This window comes from Scyliorhinus torazame, chromosome 5, assembly GCF_047496885.1.
Source record: "Scyliorhinus torazame isolate Kashiwa2021f chromosome 5, sScyTor2.1, whole genome shotgun sequence".
NCBI classification, from domain to species: Eukaryota; Metazoa; Chordata; class Chondrichthyes; order Carcharhiniformes; family Scyliorhinidae; genus Scyliorhinus; species Scyliorhinus torazame.
The window spans coordinates 176580031-176597876 of NC_092711.1; the positions used below are offsets into that span (position 1 = coordinate 176580031).

The 17846-nt window shown below is 49.1% G+C and overlaps 2 protein-coding genes across 2 annotated transcripts; one reads left to right on the forward strand and one right to left on the reverse strand.

Moving 5' to 3' along the window:
• Positions 1-331: 331 nt before the first annotated feature.
• Positions 332-5977, reverse strand: LOC140422432 (uncharacterized). The gene is made up of 2 exons (XM_072507447.1): positions 5668-5977; positions 332-1954 (listed from the first exon to the last, which is right to left on the reverse strand). Exon 2 carries the CDS (start codon positions 1602-1604, stop codon positions 570-572), a length of 1035 nt encoding a protein of 344 aa, XP_072363548.1. The 5' UTR covers positions 1605-1954; positions 5668-5977; the 3' UTR covers positions 332-569.
• An 8336-nt stretch (positions 5978-14313) lies between these two features.
• LOC140418061 (uncharacterized) lies at positions 14314-15463 on the forward strand (the record flags this gene model as incomplete). The annotated part of the gene is made up of 1 exon (XM_072501488.1): positions 14314-15463. A coding segment is annotated over one exon (903 nt), but the record flags the coding sequence as incomplete, so codon positions are not given.
• Between the last annotated feature and the right edge of the window lie 2383 nt (positions 15464-17846).

The window sequence follows — 17846 nt, forward strand, 5'->3', positions numbered from 1 at the left end:
CCCCCGCCGAATCTCCGGTACCGCGATTCTCCGACCCAGCGGGGGGGTCGGAGAATCCCGCCCCATGTAACCACCATAGCTCATCTTAATGGCAACGTGGCAGCTTTGGGAACTAAATATCTTACAATGTGCAAACACCTTTTCATTCTGTGCTCCTCGCCAACCTGGAACCAGGTAATCGCAACGAGGCTCAAAAATGGTCAGCCCACCGGAGGCAGAGGTGTTAGACCGGCCAGTCCAGCAGAAAGAAACCCTCCAATCATCACCATTCACCAGATGTCAGAATGAACAAAATGCAGTCCTGGATGTCAGTGAGAGCAGAAACAATAACAACGGAGCCAACATCTGTAATTTATTGTGAACTTGTCCGAGGCACAACAGGTGTAATGAATCACAATCCCCTCCTCCCCACATTGAGAGCAGATGAATGGTCTCTCCCCAGCATTAACTCGCTAGTGTCTCCGGAGTTGGGAGGGATCATCGAATGTCTCCCCTGCTCGGAGCAGTTTCCAGGTGTGAACTCGCGAGGGTTCCCGCAGGGTGTATGGATATCTGAATCCCTTCTCTCACTAAGAGCAGGTTAATGCCTTCTGCACTGTGTGAACTCGCTGGTGTCTCTGCAGGCTCGATGAAGTAGTGAATCCCTTCTCACACTGAGAGCAGGTGAACGGCCTCTCCCCGGTGTGAACTCGCTGGTGGGTCAGCAGCCTCGATGAAGTAGTGAATCCCTTCTCACACTGAGAGCAGGTGAACGGTCTCTCCCCAGTGTGAACTCGCTGGTGTTTCCGCAGGCTCGGTGAAGTAGTGAATCCTTTCTCACACTGAGAGCAGGTGAACGGCCTCTCCCCGGTGTGAACTCGCTGGTGTGTCAGCAGCCTCGATGAAGTAGTGAATCCCTTCTCACACTGAGAGCAGGTGAATGGCCTCGCCCCAGTGTGAATTCGCTGATGTATCAGCAGGCTCGATGAAGTAGTGAATCCCTTCTCACACTGAGAGCAGGTGAATGGCCTCTCCCCAGTGTGAACTCGCTGATGTATCCGCAGGCTCGATGAAGTAGTGAATCCCTTCTCACACTGAGAGCAGGTGAATGGCCTCTCCCCAGTGTGAACTCGCTGGTGTGTCCGCAGGCTGGATAACTCAGTGAATCTCCTCCCACACTGAGAGCAGGTGAACGGCCTCTCCCCAGTGTGAACTCGCTGATGTATCCACAGTTTTGATAACTCAGTGAATCCCTTCTCACACTGAGAGCAGGTGAACAGCCTCTCCCCAGTGTGAACTCGTTGGTGTCTCCAAAGGCTCGATAAAGTAGTGAATCCCTTCTCACACTGAGAGCAGGTGAACGGCCTCTCCCCAGTGTGAACTCGCTGGTGTGGCCGCAGGCAGGATAACCGAGTGAATCCCTTCCCACACTGAGAGCAGGTGAACGGCCTCTCCCCACTGTGAATGCGTCGATGTCTTCGCAGGTGGGATAATTGAGTGAATCCCTTCTCACACTGAGAGCAGGTGAATGGCTTCTCCCCAGTGTGAACGCGTCGATGAGATTCCAGTGCAGATGGAGTCCTGAATCCCTTCCCACAGTCCCCACATTTCCACGGTTTCTCCATGTTTTGGGTGTCCTCGTGTTTCTCCACGTTTGACTCTCAGTTGAAGCCTCGTCCACACAGTGTACGGTCTCTCCCCGCTGTGAATGGTGTGATGTTTTTTCAGGCTGTGTAACTGGTTAAAGCTCTTTCCACAGTCGGTGCTCTGGAACACTCTCACTCGGGTGTGTGTGTCTCGGTGCTTTTCCAGTCACACTGATGGTTAAAATCTTTTGAAGCCAACAGAAAAGACAAACATTTCTCCTTCTAGATTCTAAGTCTGGTGATATTCAGTTCCAAGGAATTGAGAGACTCAGTCAGATTGAGACGTGATATTTGTGATTTCTGTCTGTAATTCCTCCTCTTCTAATATCCTGTAAAAGCAATTTACAAAAGACATCACTGTCAGTACAGGATAGAAATTCAGAACAGACAATTCTTGTTCCTAGAGAACATTCTTTCCTCTCTCATTCCTCAAAAGCTGTAAATCTCCATCCCACACACTCTCCCTCCATTCTCACTCTGCTGTATCTAATATTCACCCTCCCAATTCTCCTGAAGGTGCTGATTCAGGCTGATTGACAGATCCATGCTCACTGCTTCCTGTCCTGGACACAGAGGCCATAACAAATACAAGCTGCAGTCGGCTATTCGGCCCATCAAACCTGCGCAACCATTCAATGAGCTCATTGGCCGATCTAATCAGCACCATTTTCCCACACTAATCCCCATATCCCTCGATATCTTCAATATCTAAAAACGTATCAATGTTGCTCCTGAAAATACTTGATGACTGAGGCAATGTAGCACAGTGGTTAGCACTGTTGCTTCACAGTGCCAAGGATCCGGGTTCGATTCCCGGCTTGGGTCACTGTCTGTGCGGAGTCTGCATGTTCTCCCTGTGTCAGTGTGGGTTTCCTCTGGGTGCTCCGGTTTACTCCCGCAAATCACGAAAGACGTGCTGTTTGGTAATTTGGACATTCTGAATTCTGCCCTCTGTGTACCCGAACAGGTGCCGGAGTGTGGCGACTAGGGGATTTTCACAGTAATGTCATTACAGTGTTAATGTAAGCCTACTTGTGACAATAAAGATTATTATTATTACTATCAGCCGTGTTACTGACCAGAGGCTGAGTGTGCTGACTCAATATCTGTGAGCTCATGAGGCCGAGCTTCAAAACACCATGAAGAGGCTCGATGATCCCGAGGAAAGAATCCTGAAAGTTGAGCAAGGTGCCTCCTCGACGGAGGCAAGAATTCAATCCTTGGAAAACTGGCCAGTGGCAGTAGTCCCGGAACGTGGAGAACCCAGGGTCAGCGAAATAACACCCGAGTCGTCGGCCTGCCAGAAGGTGTGGAGGGTGAGGCTCACGTTAGGTTCTTCGAGGACCGGCTGCCACGTTTCCCAAGCTGGATGTGAAGCCTGGGCGATTCCAATGAGAATGGGCATCGGATCCTGTCTTTGAGGCTGAGGGATAGTTTTCATCCCAGGCCTGTAATCATTCACTTCCACAACTTGAAAGATAACCAGAAGGTCCTGGAGACGGGTAAGGCGAGGTGGGACCTGGCTCCATGAGGGAGTGAGGATTTCCTTCTTCCAGGACTTTTCGGCAGCCACACAAACGAAGAATCGAGGCTTCGATGAAGTTTGAAGGGAACTCAAGGCTGCGGGAGTGAATTATGTCGCTTTATCCTGTGACACTGAAAATTGTATCCGACAACTCCGTCAAGTCTTTCAATAATCCGACTACTGCCTTGGCCTTCATTAAATCCAGAATGGCAAGGATTTGGAGCGATGATTTGCAGCTCAGGCTAACTCAGGCTCTAATCTAAACTCTTTCCCTATCATGGTGTTGTTGTCTGAATTTGTTATCTTTTATCCTGTTGAAGGGAGTTGTTATTCTGTGAGCGCCGATTGAATGTCTTCTTCTCCTCGAGTGTTCCAGGGACTCGTATTATCTTATCTCAGTTATGGTAGATGTGCCGTGTGCTTATTATCCATCATCTTTCTTCTATTATCCGAGCGTTAATTATGGCAGAACCGAGTGGCGCCATTGCCAAAGGGTGGGTGGTGGTGGATGCAGGTTTTCATGGGTGGGTCTAAAATGCGGGAAGGACATTCGATCCCCATTTCCTTGTTGGGCCTTATTTTCTTCTCCTCAATTTGGAGAAGGTATCCTGAGGGTAACAACAGTTTGGCTGTGGGGTTAATCCTCAGGGTCCTCAGTCTTATTGAGGAATATCCCCTTGGATCTACTGTGGTGGTGATTCTTTTGTATTTTTGTATTTTGTTATTATTGGAGGGTTTATGTGTTGTTGACTTTATCCTACTCTGGTACAGACGGGGCTGTGAAAGGAGCAGTTTGGGGAGACTTTGGTGCCTGTGGTGTAAAGTGGGTTGGAGAGGGGGGTAATGGAGCACGCCCGATTGTGGCGTGAAAGTCTGTTCCTGTTCTCTCTGTTGCCAAACTAATGGCGGCAGTTAATCTGCAAATTTTCTCAGGGAATGTACGGGGCATCCATCACCCTATCAGAAGGAAAATGATTGCCTCCTTTCTTAAGGAGAAAGTCGACATAGCTTTATTCCACGAAACGCATCTAGATTAAACTCAATTGGGGTCGACACGGTGGCTAGCACTGCTGCCTCACAGCTCCAAGGACCCAGGTTCAATTCCGGACTCAGGTGACTGGCTGTGTGGAGTTTGCACATTCTCCCAGTGTCATTGTGGGTTTCCTCTGGGATCTCCGGTTTCCTCCCACAGTCCAAAAGATGTGCAGATTAGGTGGATTGGCCATGCTAAATTGCCCCTTTGTGTTGAAAAAGATTGGGTAGGAATACTAGGTGATTTGGATAGACTGGAGGCATGGGCTTAAGTAGAGTGCTCTTTCAAAGGCAGGTTCAGAATTGATGGGCCGAATGGCCTCCTTCTGCACTGTAGGGATTCTGTGATGAGGAGTACTTTAAATTGAGGCGGAATTGGGTGAGGCAGGTTTTTTTGGGCCTCTTTTTTCATCAAGTAGCAGGGATGTGGCAATCTTTATTAATAAAAATATCCTTTTCAAAGTTGAAACCTGCACGGAGGATAAAGAACGTAGATATGTGACCATTAGAGGTTCGATGCATGGAGATGTTGTTTCAATAATGAATGTTTATGGACCCCAAATTGCTCCCGGAATTAATTACGAAGGCTTTTGTGAATTTTGCAGAGGTGGCTTCAACTCACATTTGGCGACTTCAACTGCCACTTAAATCCTCTGGTAGATAAGCTCCCAGTAACCAACCCCCCCACCCCTCCCCTCACTTCAAGCTAGGGTGTTGGCCTCAGCTTGTGAGGAGGTGTTATGTGGATGTTTGGAGGACTTTGCACCCGAGTGGTGGAGATTTAACCTTCTTTCCAGTCCCACAGCAATGCCGTACTAGAATCAATGACTTTTTTGTGCCGAGGACGATTCTACGGTATTCTCCTGCACCACAGGGAATATTTTCATTTTCACATCCCCCCCCCCCCCCCCCCCCCCCACCCCCACCCCTCACTACCCCCACACCGCCCTCCACCCCCCACCCCCACTGGAACTTTTACTCGAGAAAGTGGAGGTTTGGTGCCTTCCTGACAAGAGGTACTTCATTTACTACACATTTTAAGGAAGAGTTTGAGTTCTTCCTTTTCTTTAACTTGGCCCCTGGTATTTCCCCCTCCAGACGTGTGAAGTTCTTGAGCAAATACAAAGGCCAACTTTGGAGCGATTTTCTCTGTGTGGCTTGGTGGAAGGAAAAGGGCCATGAAGACGGAGGAAATAAACAAGAATTTCGGGAATTCTATGCAGGATTATACAAGTCTGAGCAGTCTGGTGATGTGTTGGCGGGTGTGGAGCATTATTTCTGTTCCTTGTGACCATCCTTTTAGCCAGACAAATAAATGTGTGAAGCTGAGGGAGCAAAAGATGTCAATGTCTTTGAGAGAGAGAGAGAGAGACCTGGGCCAAGCTTTGCAGAGTCTGCACCCTCCCTGGATTCTCTTCCTTTCCCTTCAGTTGCTGCAAGTGACCAATTGAAGGTGAGAACGAGAAAAGAAAGTGTTTTACTCACAGATGTTGGAGACAGGAAGAACTTGTGAAGTTCAATCCAGCAGTTATACAAAGCCCGCGCTGATCAGCTGGAGGACAAGAGTCCTTCCGGTCCTCCAACTCTTTCTTTCCATTGGTCAATAGCTCAGGAAAAAGGTCAGGAGGCGGGCTATCCTTCGCACATGCGCAGTTCCCCCTCCCTTGGACATGCGCAGTCGTGGGCAGGAGGCGATCACCGATTGGCATCTTGCTCTGGCCGTCAGCCGGTTGCCTGGAAACCTTGTTTCGAGGAGGTTCTGTTGTCGGTTTTTTTCTCCCTTGTTCAGGGGGCGGGCGAAGCAACGGGTGGGGGCGGGGAGCGCCGGGCCTGCGCACTGGAACCCGATGACGATAACGTGGAATAGAGTAATTCCTATTGGTTGATTCAGGCAGGGCGCCATTGTGATGTCACAGCGGAAGTGAAGGAAAAACCTTTCCTGTCGCCAACATCTGTGAGTAAAACACTTTCTTTTCTCATTCTGACCTTCAATGCGTCACTTGCAGCAACTGAAGGGAAAGGAAGTGAATCCCGGGAGGGTGCAGACTCTGGAAAGCTTGGCCCAGGTCTCTCTCTCTTTCTCTCTTAAACACATTGACACCCTTTGCTCCCTCAGCTTGACACATTTATTTGTCTGGCTAAAAGGGTGATTTCTTTCCCAATGTTCACAATTAAAGGGCTGATTTCCCCTGGAGATGGCTGACATTTAAGAGACAGTAAATTAATATCAGACAGAGATATGTCTGGTATTTTTAAATGGTACAGATTAGATATATTATTTATGGTTCTGTAATAAAATACATTTATTGTTATTTCTGGTTGTGTTATATTGTACTGTCGCTATTTATATATTTCCAGTCATCTCTTCCCTCAGAGGGTTGTTAGTCTCTGGACTTCTCTCTCACAGGGACCAGTGGAGTCGGAGTCACTGAATATATTCAAGGATGAGTTGGACAGATTTTTAATATATATATATTTTTTAAACCATTTTTTAAATAATGAATGCAACAGACGAACAGAAATATTGATGGAAAATGGGGATAGTGTAGCACAACTGATACTGCCGCATAAATACAAGCAACACATTGCAAAATTAATTTGTGCAGGATATTTTAGGGACTGGAGCTGCTATATGAAATGCCCGATTCATTGAACAACCAGTTAACAGGTTAACATCGTGAGTGGGGAAAGAGGGTAAGATTATATAAAAACAGAAGAATAACAATGCAGGGCGCATACCCCAAAATATTACAAAACAGACTAACAGCATAGTCAAATTAAAATAACATAGATGACACAGAATCTCGATAGTGCAGAAGGTTCTTCTTCAAGTCTGCACTGACCCTCAGAAAAAGCACTCCCTGAGGCATACACCCCACAATATTCCCATAATCTAGTGCATTGATCATCGTCAACCCACCTAACCTAACACCTTTAGACACGAAGGGGCAATTTAGCATGACCAAGCCACTTAACTGCACATCTTTGGACTGTGAGAGGAAACCAGAGCACCCATGCAGATATAGGAAGAATGTGCATCTCCACGCTGACAGCTACTCAAGGAGTCAAACCTAGTGCTAACCACTGTGCCTCACTGTGCCCTACTCTGGGCTCAGTTGAATTGAAAGCCCTGGAGGAGCAAGCCAGTCAAATTGGAGCACATGTATTTGAGCTAGGGGTCTCATAATTTAACAGATGCATCAGACTTAGAATGAAGTACAGACATTAAAAATTGCAATGGGATACATTCCGTAATCAGTCTATGCCAGTTTTGGATAGAGGGATAACTGGCTGGTCTGCTTCCATATCGAGCCTGATGGATATTGGGTCTATCCTAACCAAATTCCGGATGAACCTAAGATGAGAGGCCAATTGATAAAGCCTGATATTTGGGAGACACAAACCTCCCTTAGCTCCTGGTGATTGGAGCTTAACAAACTTGAGGTGAAGTTTATTTTTGTTCCAGATAAATGTACTAATCATTTCATTAATTTCCTTAATGACTCTGGTCGACAGCAGTATAGGCCACTTCTGCAGAGGGTAAAACAGTCTGGACAACACATTCATTTTAATGAAGGCGATCTTCCCTCACCATGAAATCGGAAGAGCCGACCACTGGGCAAGGTCCCACCTAATAGTCACTATCAGCTGTGGAAAATTAGTCCCTTATAGCTGTCTGAAAGAGGGGGACATCGACATTCCCAGACATTTAAATCCCAAGGCGGGGGCATCTGAAAGGGAACTTAGCAAGAGGAGGAGGCTTACCCTTCAACACCCCCCTCCTCCCACCAGCATGGCCTCTGACTCAGTAAAATTCATCTTCTCACCAGAGAAGTCACTACATCTATCCACAATCGGGTACAGCTGTTTAAGATGAACATTTTGCTGTGGTTTTTATTTTTATCTCCGTGCCTAATGGTCTTTTTGCTGAAATTGTTCTTTATGGGGGTGGATTGGTTGGTTTAATCGTTTGTATGGGCAGATAAGTTGGCAAGGATTAGGAAGACGGTGATTCAGAGAGGGCAACAGTCAGGGGCTTGGCCCTGCTGAACCTGTTATACTATTATTGGGCGGCGATCGCAGAGTAGGCGTGGGGTAGGGGCAGGGAGATGGAGCCTTTGTCGGCTTACATTAAAGGGTAGGTGGGGTTAATAGGTTACAGGGAGAGGGTGGAGACATGGGGTGCTCTTTCAAAGAGCTGGTGCAGACTCGATGGGCCGAATGGCCTCCTTCTGCACTGTAGGGATTCTATGTTCTATCATTTCAAGGAGCTGGTTATCGTCAACTGCTAGCGGGGAGGGAAGGGAGTGAGGTGGAGAGGTTGGTTCGGGAGTTGGGGTGGGTTTAGGGGTTTTGTGTTGGTTTTACTTTGTAATGTTATGTGTTGTAAATGTTAAAATCTGAATGAAAATACTTTTTAAAAATCTATCCACTACTCCAGGACTGAAACACTGGGGTTCAACACAAACTGCAGCCCGTCCTCTGCACACACAGTGATTTGTGCTGCCTCACCCCACCCTCCAGGCCCGATATCAGAGGATCCGATCTAATAGCCTCTGGCAAGGGCTCAGTGACCAACGCAAACAGCAAGGGGGACAGAGGGCAGCCCTGTCTAGTTCCTCTCTGAAGCTGAAACTTCGACACCCTTAAACCATTGGTGAACACCGCTGCTACCAGTCTGTGATATAACAATTGAATCCACTCAATATAATCCTCACCCAACCCGAAGCCTCGCAGCGGATACACCAGATAATTCCACTCAACTCGAGCAAAAGCTTTCTCTGCATCGAAGGAGATCACCAGCCCATCCAATGCATATTTCTGAAAAGTCTGAATCACATTCAGCAACCTTCCAACATTGTCACTGGAAAATCTTCTCCGTATAAACCCAGTCTGGTCCTCCCGCATGATTGTCGGAAGGATGTCCTCCAGCCTTATCGCCAAAACATAAGATCGCAGTTTCAAGTCAACATTCAAAAGAAAGGGAACTTGTGACGGGGATGTGCTGAGTAGTCACACATCAGGTGGCTCTCCTCCATACAACAGAAAAATAGGCACTGTCGGCCGAATTTAGCCGCAAAATCAGACTTAAACATCCCCTCACCCTCAACAATAGTGCGGACAACAAAATGCCAGAAAGCAACAGCTCGAAAGGCTGCAGGGTCACAGAAACTGCGGCAAGGGACAGGAGCGGCGAGCAAGCGGGTCGGCGGCCCCACGAGGCGAGGGGTCTCCAGTCTTCCCGACAGAGGGAGACCGGCGACCCAGAAAACAAGCCCCCCCCCTCCCCCCGACCAGGCGATGGATGGAGGATGTTCCTAACCAAGGAATTTAACGCAATGAAGGATGACATTAAGGCTGAGTTAAGGGTGACGGTCAAGCTGGCGGAGGTGCTAGCCGCGATGCAGAAGATGCTCAATGGCATGTTGAGGAAACTGGAAGCCCGGGGAGCACAGTTCGAGAGCTGGAAAAGATCGAGGACCAGTAGAATCGGTCAAGGAGATAGAACATTCAGATAGTGGGTCTGCCAGAGGGGATTGAGGGCAGGGACCCAATCGAATACGTGGCCCAAACGCTGGGCAACCTGATTGGGAGGGACAGCTTCCCCAAACCGCCAGAGATCGACAGGGCTCACAGGTCACTCCGACTGCGTCACCTCGCAATGAACAGGGGAGCCAGCTCATAGGAGGGAGGGGGCGAGGGCAGCAGAGCGCAGGAGATGGTGAGGAGGAGACAGCAGGGGCACAAGCAGAGCGGGCGTAGGAGGGGGTCAGATCGATCCTGGGGGGGGGCCACACACCAGCGGGAAAGCTAGTGCCAGGAAGTACGGGAGAGAGCGGGACTGCGGCACATCTCCCACTGGGAAGAGAGCATCTGGGAGGGGGGGGGGGAGCAGATAGAGGGGGGATACAGTGGGGTGGGGGGGGGGGGGGGCAGATAGGGAGGAATACGGTGGGGTGGGTGGGAGAATAGAAGAGGGGGGATACGGTGGGGTGGGGGGGGGGGGGGAGATGGAAGAGAGGGGATACGGTCTGATCATGAGAGGGGGAACTTCACAACTGTTCACAGGATCCATTGACTGACAGATCAGTCCCAGAACAGGGAAAATGACAGACATGGCGAGGGAACTGGGAACGTTCATGGGGCAGTGGATCCCTGGCGGTTCATGGAGCAGATGGGGCAGTGGATCCCTGGTGATTCTTACACCCGGATGAGAAGGAATTCCCGTTCTTCTCACCAGTACACAAGGTCTACACTCGCATCGGCTTCTTTGTTGTGGGGAAATCGGTGCTTCCAGAAATAGTCAGAGCGAAATAATCCATGATTGTAATCTCAGACCACACTCCACATTACATGGATGTGAGGTTGGAGATGGGCCAAGCCCAATGCCCCACATGGAGGTTGGACACGACCCTCTTGGCCGACAAGGTCTCCTGCCAGAAAACATCACCGGCCATCGGTAAGTACATCACTAACAGCCAGAACGGGGAAGTCTCACCTTCCACATTCTGGGAGGCACTGAAGGCTGTGATTCGGGGAGAAATAATCACCAAAAGGCTCGTAGAGACAGGGAAGAGAGAGCGGTTAGGCAGCAACTGATCAACTCCAGTCTGGAGGTTGACAGACGATACTCCGAGGCCCTGACCATAGAGCTTCTGCTGGAGAGGAAGAAGCTGCAAAAGAACTTTGACCTGCTCCCCACCAGGAAGGCAGTGCACCAACTCCGCCAGGCACGAGGGACCTTTTATGAGCACAGAGAGGGCTCGCCGCCTGCTGGTTCACCAGCTGAGAAAGAAGGCAGCCACGAGGGAAATATCCCAGGTAAAGGATAACAGAGGCAGACTGGTATAATAATCTTTATTATTGTCACATGTAGACTTACATTAACACTGCAATGAAGTTACTGTGAAAATCCCCTAGTCGCCACACTTCGGGTACACTGAGGGAGAATTCAGAATGTCCAAATTAACTAACAGTATGCCTTTCGGGACTTGTGGGAGGAAACCCGCGCAGACAAGGGGAGAATGTGCAGACTCCACACAGACAGTGACCCAAACCGGGAATCCAACCTGGGACCCTGGCGCTGTGAAGCAAAAATGCTGACCACTGTACTACCGTGCCGCCCAACCATAGCCGTCCTGTAGCCCAACCAAAAAAGGTCAACCAAGCATTTGAGGCCTTCGACAGGGGACTGTACACCTCCGAGACCCCCCTCCTCCCCGGAGAGAGTTCGGAATCATCTTGGGCTACAAACTCAACCTGGGCAAAAACAAAGATTTCCCGGTGAGGGGGAGGGGCAGAGCTGGAGGGCCTCCCAGTTAAAATAGCCCAAAACAAATCCCGCTACCTGGAGATCCAGGTTTCCCACGAGTGGACACGGATCCACAAGTGGAAGCTGACCAGTCTGGCGGAGGAAGTCAAAAATGACCCACAGAGATGGGATGGATTCCTGCTTTCCCTGGTGGGGAGGATGCAGATGATCAAGATGAACGTACTGCCCAGGTTCCTCTTCCTGTTTCGATCCTGACCGATCTACATCCTCAAGGCCTTTTTCCATTCAATAGATAAGGTGATTATGGCGTTTGTGCGGAGGGGCAAGAATTCAAAAATCCTTAAAACAGTACTACAATGGAGAAGAAACATGGGAGGCCTGGCCCTCCCGAACTTGCAATACTATCACTGGGCAGCCACGGCCGAAAGAGTGAGGAGATGGGTAAAGGACCCAGTCATAGAATGGTTGATGATGGACGAGTCCTCACGTACAGGAATGATCCTCCGGGCCCTCGCCACGGCAACACTCCCATCCCCGCCAGCACCAGTCCAGTGGTGGTAGCTACCCTGAGAACCTGGAACCAGATGTGGCAGCATTTCAGTCTGACCGATGTGTCCATCATGGCCCCCATCTGCAGCAACCATAGGTTTGCACCAGCCATTCTCAACACCACCTTCAAGAGGTGGAGACAGGATGGGGGAACACTGATGGTTAGGGACTTTTACACGGGAAATAGACTAGCGACCTTAGAGGAGCTGGCGGAGAGACTGGACCTACCAAACCGGGATGAGCTCCAGGTCAAAAACTTTCTCTGCAAGGAGACACCAGCACACCCAGGAACCCTGAGAAGTACAATGCAAGAGGAGTTACTGGACGCAGACAGTCTGGGGAAGGGAAACTGTGGGGACCTGTACGGACAACTCTTAATAAGGATACGCTCCTTACTTGACCAAAGCCAGGAAAAATGGGAGGAAGAGCGAGGGACGGAAATAGGGTGGGGACTCTGGAGCGAAGCACTGAACGGGACCAACAACACCTTCTCCTACGCAAGGCTAAGCTTCATGCAGCTGAATGTTGTGCACAGAGCGCACCTGACAAGAACCCGAATGAGCAGGTTCTTCCCGGAGATGGAGGACAAATGTGAATGGTGCCAGCGGGGCCCGGCAAACCATGCCCACATGTTCTGGGTATCTGGGTATGCCCCAGGCTAGTCGAATTCTGCACAGCCTATTTAGAGGCAATGTCCATGGTTATGAGGGTGGAGCCGGGCCCACAAATGGCAGTCTTCAGGGTATCGGATCAGCCAGAACTATTCATGGGGAAGAGGCTGGACGCCCTTGCCTTTGCTTCTCTAATCGGCCGCTGGAGAATCCTGCTCGGCTGGCGATCAGCAGCACCACCCACAGCTCAGACTGGCTGGCAGACCTATCGGAATTTCTCCACCTGGAGAAGATCAAGTTCACCGTCCGAGGGTCAGAGGATGGTTCCCACAAAGTGTGAAGGCCATTCACCAACTTGTTCCAGGACCTGTTTGAAGCCAGCGGCCAATGGAACACTGGGGAGGGAGGTGGGTGTACGGGAGCCAACGGGATCACAGGGAGCAGGCAGGAAAAGGGATGTGGGGGGGTGAGGCTACTGGGAAAAGGAGGGAGAGGCCAGAAACCAACTGACACAGAGACCAGAGAGCCGAGAACAAAAACACAAGAAGAGGAACCCCCAAGGGAAGGTTTAAAACAGGACAGGGAGTGCGCGGGGTGGAAGGGGGGAGGCCCATCAATGGGGGGGAAGGGAGGGCACCGTCCACTTGTAAATAGCAGATAACTCCCATTGTACAGTGAAGGGCCCAGGAAAGAACCCAGAAACGACGAGTGAAGGGGGCAGAGGGGAGGGACGGGAGATGGGGGGGACCGGCACAAAGGAAATTGACATGCACATTGTAATCGGCAGAGTTACCCTGACTGCTTGGATAGTGTATAATAAGGTTTGCCACAAGTCTGCGACTCAATGAAAAAGAGGTGATAAAATCTGCCCCATCCAATCCCGCCTCAATTTAAAGTGTTCCTCATCATCCAGATGTGTTTCCAGTAATAAAACTATATTGACTTTCTCCTTCAGAAAGGAGAGGCTCTTTTTCCTTCTGATAGGGTGATGGATGCCCCGTACATTCCCTGAGAAAATTTGCAGATTAACTGCCGCCATTAGTTAGGCGACAGAGAGAACAGGAACAGATTTTCACGCCACAATCGGGCGTGCGCCATTACCCCTCCTCCAACTCACTTTACACCAGAGGCACCAAAGTCTCCCCAAACTGCTCCTTTCACAGATAAAAGCTCCGTCTGTACCAGAGTAGGATAAAGTCAACAGCACATAAACCGTCCCAAAAGAACAAAAATACAAAAGAATCACCACCACAATAGATCCAAGGGGACATTCCTCAATAAGATTGAGGACCCGGAGGATTAACCCCACGGCCAGACTGTCGTTACCCTCAGGATACCTTCTCCAAAATGAGGAGAAGTAAAGTAACTTTTTATAAATTGTTTTTACAGGATATTAGAAGAGGAGGAATTACAGACAGAAATCTCAAACATCACGTCTCAATCTGACTGAATCTCTCAATTCCTTGGCACTGAATATCACTGGACTTTGAATCGAGAAGGAGAAATGTTTGTCTTTTCTGTCGGCTTCAAAACATCAGTGTGACTAGAAAAGCACCGAGACACACGCCCGAGTGAGGGTGTTCCAGAGCGTTGACTGTGGAAAGACTTTAACCAGTTACGCAGCCTCAAAAAACATCATACCATTCACAGCGGGAGAGACGTTACACGTGTTCTGTGTGTGGACGAGGCTTCAACTGATCGACAAACCTGGAGAGACACGAGGAGACCCCCACCCTGGAGAAACGGTGGAAATGTGTCGATTGTGGGAAGGGATTCAGGGCCCCATCTCAGCTGGAAGCTCATCGGCGCAGTCACACTGGGGAGAGGCCATTCACCTGCTCTGTGTGTGGGAAGGGATTCATTCGGTTATTCGCCCTGCAGAAACACCAGCGGGTTCACACTGGGGAGAGGCCGTTCACCTGCTCTCAATGTGAGAAGGGATTCGGTGATTCATCCACCCTGCGGATACATCAGCGAGTTCACACTGGGGTGAGGCCATTCACCTGCTCTCAGTGTGAGAAGGGATTCACTACTTCATCGAGCCTGCAGATCCACCAGCGAGTTCACACTGGGGAGAGGCCGTTCATCTGCTCTCAGTGTGAGAAGGGATTCACTCAATCATCGGACCTGCGGAGACATCAGCGAGTTCACACTGAGGAGAGGCCATTCACCTGCTCTCAATGTGAAAAGGGATTTACTCGGTTATCCAGCCTGCTGACACACCAGCGGGTTCACACTGGGGAGAGGCCGTTCACCTGCTCTCAGTGTGATAAGGGATTCACTAGTTCATCGAGCCTGCTGGCACACAAGCGAGTTCACACTGGGGAGAGGCCATTCACCTGCTCTCAGTGTGAGAAGGGATTCACTCAATCATCCGACCTGCGGAGACATCAGCAAGTTCACACTGAGGAGAGGCCGTTCACCTGCTCTCAGTGTGAGAAGGGATTCACTCAATCATCGGACCTGCGGAGACATCAGCGAGTTCACACTGAGGAGAGGCCGTTCACCTGCCCTCAGTGTGAAAAAGGATTCACTCAGTTATGTCACCTGCAGAGACACCAGCGAGTTCACACAGGGGAGAAGGCGTTAACCTGCTCTTAGTGAGAGAAGGTATTCAGATATCCATACACACTGCAGGAACACTAGCGAGTTCACACCTGGAAGAAGCCATTCACCTGCTCTGAGCAGGGGAGACATTCAATGAACCGTCCCAACTCCGGAGACACTAGCGAGTTAATTCTGGGGAGAGACCATTCATCTGCTCTCAATGTGGGGAAGGGTTTTGTGATTCATCACACCTGTTGTGACTCCAACAAGTTCACAATAAATTACAGATGTTGGCTCTGTTGTTATTGTTTCTGCTCTCACTGACATGCAGGACTGCATTTTGTTCATTCTGACATCTGGTGAATGGTGATGATTGGAGGGTTTCTTTCTGCTGGACTGGCCGGTCTAACACCTCTGCCTCCGGTGGGCTGACCATTTTTGAGCCTCGTTGCGATTACCTGGTTCCAAGTTTGACGAGGAGCACAGAATGAAAAGGTGTTTGCACGTTGGAAGATATTTAGTTCCCAAAGCAGCCACGTTGCCATGAAGATGGGGTCTGGTGGTTACAGGGTTCTTTTGTCTAATTTATCTGGGTGTTTCTCGCAGAAGGAAACTGTCATGGTATGAGGGGCAAGTTGTCTGTGATAGATTGGGAAATTACAAGAAACATATCACTGTAAGTGGCAACGCAGGTGGATAATGGTTGGGGCATAAAAATTGGCAAGTCATGCTGCAGCTGTACAGAACCTTAGTTAGGCCACACGTGGAATATTGCCTACAATTCTGCTCACCACATTACCTAAAGGATGTGGAGGCTTTGGAGAGAGTACAGAGGAGGTTTACCAGGATTTTGCCTGGCCTGGAGGGTATTAGCTATGAGGAGAGGTTGGATAAACTCGGATTGTTTTCACTAGAGCGACGGAGTTGAGGGACGACCTGATAAAAGTTTACAAAATTATGAGTGGCACGGACAGAGTGGATAGTCAGAAGCTTTTTCCCAGGTTGGAAAAGTCAATTACCAGGTGACATAGATTTAAGGTGCGAGGGGCAAAGTTTAGAGGAGATGTGCGAGGGACATTTTTTACACAGAGGGTGGTGAGTGCCTGGAACTCGCTGCCGGAGGTGGTGGTGGAAGCAGGTACGACAGTGACGTTTTAAGAGGCATCTTGACGAATCCATGAATAGGATGGGAATAGACGGATACAGACCCTGGAAGCACAGAAGGTTTTAGTTTAAACAGACATCATGATCCGAGCAGGCTTGGTGGGCCGAAGGGCCTGTTCCTGTGCTGTACTGTCCTTTGTTCTTTGTTGTTCTTTGTATGACGATAGACAATAGATAGGCAACCACTCGCATTTTATTTACATAAAATATAGATTCCTTTCAGAAGCAAAAGTGAAGCTATCGTGGCGAACAAGAAAAGTTAAAGATTCCATTAGATCAATGGAGGGGACAATATAGTAGGGAGCCTGAGGATTGGGAACTTGTTTTAGAATTCAGCAAAGGAGGACCAAGAATCTGATAAAGAGAAAATAGAATATGAGAGCAAATTGGGGAGAACTGGAAAAGTTCCTATTGGAAAAGATTAGCAAAGACAAAAGGGTCCATTCCAGGCAGAGACCGGAGAGTTTATAATGGGTAATAAGGAAATGGCAGAGAAAATAAACAACAGTGTGTCTGTCTTCACAGAGGAAGATACAGAAATTGTCCCAAAAACACGAGAGAACCAAGGGACTAGTGAACACGAGGAACTGAAAGAGATTAGTATTAGTGAAAAAGCAGGACTGGAGAAAATCATAGATTATCTTAGAATTTACAGTGCAGAAGGAGGCCATTCGGCCCATCGAGTCTGCACCGGCTCTTGGAAAGAGCACACTACCCAAGGTCAACACCTCCATCCTATCCCCATAACCCAGTAACCCCACCCAACACTAAGGGCAATTTTGGACACCAAGGGCAATTTATCATGGCCAATCCACCTCACCCGCACATGTTTGGACTGTGGGAGGAAACCGGAGCACCCAGAGGAAACCCACGCACACACGGGGAGGATGTGCAGACTCCGCACAGACAGTGACCCAAGCCGGAATCGAACCTGGGACCCTGGAGCTGTGAAGCAATTGTGCTATCCACAATGCTACCCTGCTGCCCATAATGGGATTGAAAGTTAATAAATCCCCAAAAGCTTCTCTCCATCCCAGAGTGTTGACAGAGGCGGCTGTAGTGGATACATTGGTTGTCATCTTTCAAAATTCTATAGATTCTGGAATGGTTCCTGCAGATTGGAAGGTGGTAAATGTAACCCCACTATTTAAGGAGAGAGAGAAAACGGGGAACCACAGACCCATTAGCCTGACATCAGTAGGAGGGAAAATGCTACAATCTATTATAAAGGATGTAATAACATACAAATTAGGAGCAGGAGTAGGCCACTCGGCCCCTCAAACCTGCTCCACCATTCAATAAGTTCCCGGCTGATCTGATTGAAACCTCAACTCCACAGAGGCTCCTTATAAAATAAATCTTGGGAGATCGTAATAATATTCTTTATTATAATCATCTTTATTATTGTCACAAGTAGGCTTACATTAACACGGCAATGAAGTTACTGTGAAAATCCGCTAGTCGCCACACTCCGGCACCTGTTCAGGTAACGGAGGGAGAATTCAGAATGTCCAATTCAA

Coding starts and splice junctions, on each gene's coding strand:
- LOC140422432 (XM_072507447.1), bottom strand. CDS start 1,604: ATGGAGAAACCGTGGAAATGTGGGGACTGTGGGAAGGGATTCAGGACT.